We start from the raw sequence: 6,200 nt of genomic DNA, 5'->3' as shown, positions 1-6,200 counted from the left end.
AGGACACCGTTTGACTGGATTCTCTGCTCAGGGTCTCACAAGGTGTTGGCCGGGTTCTGTTCTGATCTGGAATTCAGGTCCTCTTCCAAGCTCATGCGGTTGTGGCAGAATTCAGTTCCTTGGGATGGCAGGATTAAGACACCGATTCTCTTGCTGGCTGTCAGCCAGTGGTCACTCTCAGCTCCTGGAGGCTGCTCACATCCCTTGCCACCTTTCCTGGCCTCTTAGATTTTCAAAGCTAGCAACAGACAATCTCTCTCACGTGGAATCCCTCTCATGCCTTGACTCACTGACTTCAGGAAGGGCCTAGTCCCATTTAGGGGCTCAACTGATTAGGTCAGGCTCACCCAGGATAACCTCCTTTTCTTAAAGTCAGATGTGCCATGTAACTTCATCAGAGCAGTAAAATCCATCATATTTACAGTCCTGAGGACTGTTCAAGGAGTAGGGATCCTGGGATTCCTCTTAGATCTCTGTCTACCAGATAAGTGCATGCAAGATTTCTCTTCTCAAACTTCTAGTCCCATTTTCAGGGGGAAGGACTGTGAGAGAAAGTCCGAAAGAAATACAGTGGATTTAATTAAATCTACTCTTCACTCAAAGGTACAAAAGTACTAAAGGTCAATATAAAAATTATTTTTTGTAAATAATAGGAGCAGGCATTTTTGAGCTATATACAGAGTACTGCAAATATATTCATAAGTTGCAGAAATCAGGCTCAGTTATTACTGAATGTATAATCTAAAAGATAAGATAGGATACACACTTGGTTAACAGATACGTATATGGGCACTATTCCATACAGCAGTGGTCTGGCTTTCTTGGATTTACGTTTTAATGGCAGGAGACTCAGAAAGATAACAGGCAGGTAGAAATGCAGCCAAAACAACTAACAGAAACAAAAATAACAGATAGGCAAAGATATTCCCATCAACTATTGAGCGTAGCAATAATTTATTTAAAAAGGCCAGGGAGCTCACTTGGTAGAACATGAGACATTTGCGAGGCAGGTTAGCCTAGTGGTTAAAAGCATAGACTCTGGAGCCAGATATCCTGGGTTTGCACCCTGGCTCTGTTGCATTCCAGGTGTGTAACCTTGGGAAAATTCTCTAGTGTCTCTGTGCCTCAGTTTCCCTCATCTTTAAGTTAAAGTTGTTTGTGAGGATGGAATTAATTCCCATAAAGCACTTAGAAAAATGATCTCAGACTATGGAAAGTGAAGATGTTGGCTACTACACCAGGCAGGGACTGAGTCCTTGGCAGGCATTATATCTTTTAATCCTCACGATGATCCTGCAAGGTATTATTACTGACTGAATATTACAGATGAGAAAATGTAGGTATAGGGAAGCTAAATAACTTCTTCAAGGCTACCTATACAGGCTAATAAAAAACAGCTATGCTGGGACACAACCCAGGTCTGTCTTGAGAACACATTCTATTGACCGCCAGACTTACTAATAAATTAAGATAGTGGAAGGACTACAGATGCGAATTTATTTTCCTGAATGAGTGGGTTTATCTAAAAAACAACCAACCATAACAATGAATCTGATGAACAAGGCAGAGAAGGACAGGACTCAGGAGTGAAAAGTGGAAAGATCATGACATCAATGATACCATGAATGCGAAAAGGTTATTAAAATTAACATTTGCTGTAGTAAACAGAAGGTGATTCCATGCAGAGACAAATATTTTCAGGTAGGCCTCTCCTTATAGACTTCCAATTTTAAGTGACTCAGATGGCCCAACAGTTGATGCTATTAATCTCTGCTCCTGCTGCTATTAATTGTAGGAAGCAAACCTAGGCAGTTGCTACACACATGCTAGATGCTAGACACACACACACACACACACACACACACACACACACATGCGCTAAGCTAAACTAATTACAAAAACACAGGATGTTGGCCAGCCAGTGAGTACAAGTGTGACCTCATTTAGTCAGCACCTCCAAACACAACAGTGCCAAGCCCCCACAGACTGACTGGTGGGAAGCTTTGTCTTTTCCAACAATTCAATTCCCAAAACACATCTAGAAGCCCTAACCTGTTTGTTCCCTTAGCCCCTCCAGTTTTGGGACCTTTCTAAGTACCTTTACCCCCCTTTTTTGTGTCCTGGGGATTTTGCTTTAATCTGTGCTCTGACAGCAGCTCTGCAGCCGCCTCTGCTCTGCAGGGTCCTTGCTCTTGCTTTCAAGGGCCCTTCTGCCCCACCATCTACTCTGTTTGTCATTATCCCCCAGACTTTAACCTCTAGCCCCTCTAAGTCACTCACCTCTCCACACCTCTGCAAACCCCTTCCTCTGCTTATATCTAGTTCTTTCGTGGAAGGTCACTCTCCTGGCTCCAAACCTTTTTAAACTGCTAAATTCAATTCAATCAGCATATGTTGATGCCTCCTCTGAGCCAGGTGCTTGGTGCTAGAAATGCAGTTATAAATAAATAAATCTCTGTGCTCTTAGGAACTTACATTCCAGTGGGGAAGAAAACCCCCTAAACAGATAGTTTCAAAATAATGTGGTAATAATATACAAAGATGTGCCCTGGTCTAGGGAACACACCCATCCTTGTGCTTCAGGAAGGCTTTAAGGAGGAATTCATGTCTTTCGGGATGTGTAAGAGTTGGTAACCAGATAAAGAATAGGAAGAAAGTCCAGGTAGAAAAAATGGCTTGAGCCTAGGCAAGATGGTACACACAGGAAAGAGACAAGCAGTTCGATGGTGCAGTACACCTTACATATGAAGCAGAGTGGGCATGAATAAAAGAACTGGTAGATAGGAGCAAGATTATGGGAGGCTCTGCATTGCCATGTTGGATTGCCAAGCTGGGATTTAACTCTGTAGTGCATAGTTCCTTAAGCTTTTTACACTGCAGACTATTAAAATTAATGAATTTCATGGACTCTGTTCTTAAAAAATAAAAGGGCTATGTGCACACACATACACATACAAATGTCCAGACACATATAAATTTGCCCATAATTTCAGCCACCCTACCTGTGCCCCCCAGAAGTCAATCCGCATTTAAAATGCTGACGATGGAGACAGGATAACCTGGGGTGGTGAAGGGGATTCCTTGAAATATTTTAAGCAGAGAATTACAGCATCACATGTTAGTTTAAATACATTACTATCAAGTTACACAACGGACAAGTCTGGAGTCTGGGAATACAGTACAAAGACGTTCTGTATCTAGGCAAGAGATGACAAGATTGTGAACTTGGGCATTAGTGCTAAGCCTTGAGAAGAAAGTAGCTATAAGAGCAACATGTTTCAGTGAGTGATTGAAAGTGAGTCACGAGGATGAGTTCAGGTTTCCAGCTTGGAAAACTGGTGAACCAACTGGAATAGAAGGCTCGTGGGAGAAAGGGTAATGAATATATTTTTGAACATTTGAGTTTGAGATGTCTTTGGGACAAGACACCTGGGTGATAACCAGGCAATTGGATATCAATTGGGTATACTAGTCTGAAGTCCCAAGGAGAGGTCACAGCTAGTAATATAGATTTAGTGGGTCATATGAGAATCTACCAACTTGATTTTCAATGTACTAAAGTGCCATATAAATACCTCCTTCTAAAAATTTACAACAAAGTATGTTTTACTTTATTTTGATTTTCTTTTGCTGTATTTACTTTTGTTTTATCTTTCTTTTACTTTAACATGATTTTCCCTAGAACAAAATCCTAACCAACAGTAAAGGATTCTTATTGTACAACATGGTGACTATAATTATTAACAACGTATTGTATTCTTGAAAATCACCAAGAAAGTAGATTTTAAGTGTTCTCAGCATAAAAAAAAGATGTGTGAGGTAATTCATATATTAATTAGCTCAATTTAGCCATTCTACAATGTATACCTATTTGAAAACATCGTGTTGTACATGCTAAATATATATAAATATATTTGTTTTTGAAAAAACCACAAAGGAGCCTGCATTTACCAACACAATATTCCATTAGAGTGGGAGAAAGGATTGCAGGACCACCATGAAATGGAAAAACCTAGTTAAGATCCCCAAATGGGGTCCATTCCCTTCTTGATGAAGTACCTTTTCTTCACTTTCACCTTACACTCTCAGTCCTCCATAAGCCCAAGTTAAAATCTGATGGGATGGAAAGAAGAGCCAAAAAAATTCAATCGCAGATCCCATTTGATGCTGTAATCAGAAAAATTCCTTCATATTCAGTTATACAAAACATAGAATAAAATTACTTTATTCTGACAAAATTTTAGCAAAGTTAATATATTGTTGAGAATTTCTAAACTACCATCCCTTGACACGAAATTGCGGAGCTTCCAACTGGTCTTCCCAAAACACATTCTCCACTGATTCAGCCAGAGTAATTTTGTAAATGTAAATCAGAGCATGGCACTCTCCTGCTTAAAAACATCCAATGGATTGCTTTCAAATTAAGCCCACACTTCCTACCAGGTGGTGTCCCACCCTTATCACATCTCTCCCAGGCTCTTCCAGACCTTCCCTGACCCTCCCTTTTTCCCTTTTCAAGACAAGCTCTTTCCTGACTCAGAACTCTCCTGTTTTCCTCTTCCCAGAAATCTCTTCCCTCAATATTTCATAGAGCTGGCTCTATGTCATCTTTCATGCATGAGTTCAAAGCTCCACTCCTGACCACCATTTCTAACCCTTAACTATCCACCCCACTTTCTATCACATTAGTTTTATTGTCCATCTAGCACTTATCACGATCTGAAATTGTGATTTTTTTTGCATACTTGTTTTGTTTTTGCATACTTATAGATTGTATGTTGAAGCCATAAAGACAGTGACTTATGTGAATCTTTCCACAGCACGTAAGATAGGTGCTTAATAAGTATTTGTGAAATGAATGAACTAATTGAACTGACATCCCATTTCCATAAAATTAGTAAGCAAATAGTAGGCAAAGATGCCAGGCTCTGTAGTTGGTGCTGGCAATTGAACAGCACCTTTAAGTAGTTCACAGTCTGCTGTAGAAGACAATATGCAATTGTGATACAATGTGACAAATGCTAACAAGGAGGTAACTATAGGGTTTGTGGGGTCACAAAAGAGGGGAGCCTAATTTTGTCTTAGAGGACCCCTTAAGAAGTCGTTAAATCTGAGAGATGAGCGATGGAAAAACGGGTGCAGAAGGGGTGGAAGGAGTGTGGCAAATGCTTAGGTAAAAGGAACAAAAGTGCAAAACTGTGCAGCAAGAGACGGGAATCTGACAAATTTTAAGGAGTTCCCTTGAAGGATTCTATGACATAATGTAAATTTATGCACACGTACTAAGAATGGTAACCCGTCATGTAAGTTAAGATGTTATGAGTAAGCGCAGACCTGTACCTACCGGTCACTTATCCAAAGACAAAGGAAGGATTATTTCGAAGAGGGACTTCCTGTGACGGCTTCTGTGGCTTACACGCTGGGTCCTGGAACCTCAGCCCCTACCCTAGTTGTGCTGAGTCCACGTTGGTGGACTGAGAGGGGGGTGATGTCGCCTTGATGGCCGATCTCATTGGCCTTTCAAAGTGAAACTGTTGGAGGATTGGCTGCGGCGGTATCCAGAGGACTTCCCCTGTCGCTGATTGGATGAGAGGCGACCGTCCCTCCCCCTTTGCACTTTCCGACCGGCGGCCTGTTGCTTGGCAACCGATTGCTTGGCTTCGACCAGCTAAGCGGACACCGCGTTACACCTGTGAAGCGGAAACGACTTGCTAGGACCGCCTTATGCTTACACCTGTCACTCCCACTTCACGTGCCGACAACACGAGATTGTCCCAGTTGCTTATCTAAGTTTGTCTTGAGACTGGCTGTGGACTGGCACTGCAGTGACACTCCGCAGACGAGAAAGTGCGCACGTTTTCCATCCGGAAGTTCCCTGTTGGAGGAGTCAGAGTAGAAAAGAAAGTCACTGTTGTGTTGCAAATTTAGAAGCCACTTATCTTGGGGATGTTCTGAGCTCCTAGAAAGCAAGTGACTTACATCAGTTTACTAAGTGTGGGAGAGTGATCCATAACCTCAGACCCTGCCTCAGAGTAAACCTAACCAGTTTGGGGACAAGTACTAGACCCCCTGCTGCCTTAGCTGCCTTAACTGCCTTAACATGCACTGCAGAGCTTACCTCTTGCTGGAAAGACACTACCATGAGTTCAAGGAGAACAATTTTGAGGTAAGTACTGGGCAGATGGCGGGATGTATTTGTG

At 41.8% G+C, this 6,200-nt stretch overlaps 1 protein-coding gene across 1 annotated transcript in view; it reads left to right on the top strand.

Moving 5' to 3' along the window:
* The first annotated feature begins 6,100 nt into the window (after window positions 1-6,100).
* UBE2U (ubiquitin-conjugating enzyme E2U (putative)) overlaps window positions 6,101-6,200 on the top strand; it is a 52,424-nt gene continuing 52,324 nt past the window's right edge. Inside the window, exon 1 of the mRNA XM_012639422.1 lies at window positions 6,101-6,166. Within this exon, the coding sequence (XP_012494876.1) occupies window positions 6,101-6,166 (66 nt within the window). The remainder of the gene's footprint in view (window positions 6,167-6,200) is intronic.

Source organism: Propithecus coquereli, unplaced genomic scaffold, assembly GCF_000956105.1.
Source record: "Propithecus coquereli isolate 6110/MARCELLA unplaced genomic scaffold, Pcoq_1.0 Scaffold14, whole genome shotgun sequence".
In the NCBI taxonomy this organism is placed as follows: domain Eukaryota; kingdom Metazoa; phylum Chordata; class Mammalia; order Primates; family Indriidae; genus Propithecus; species Propithecus coquereli.
The sequence above is the reverse complement of the archived record's forward strand: the minus strand, read 5'-3'. Positions and strand labels throughout refer to the sequence as shown.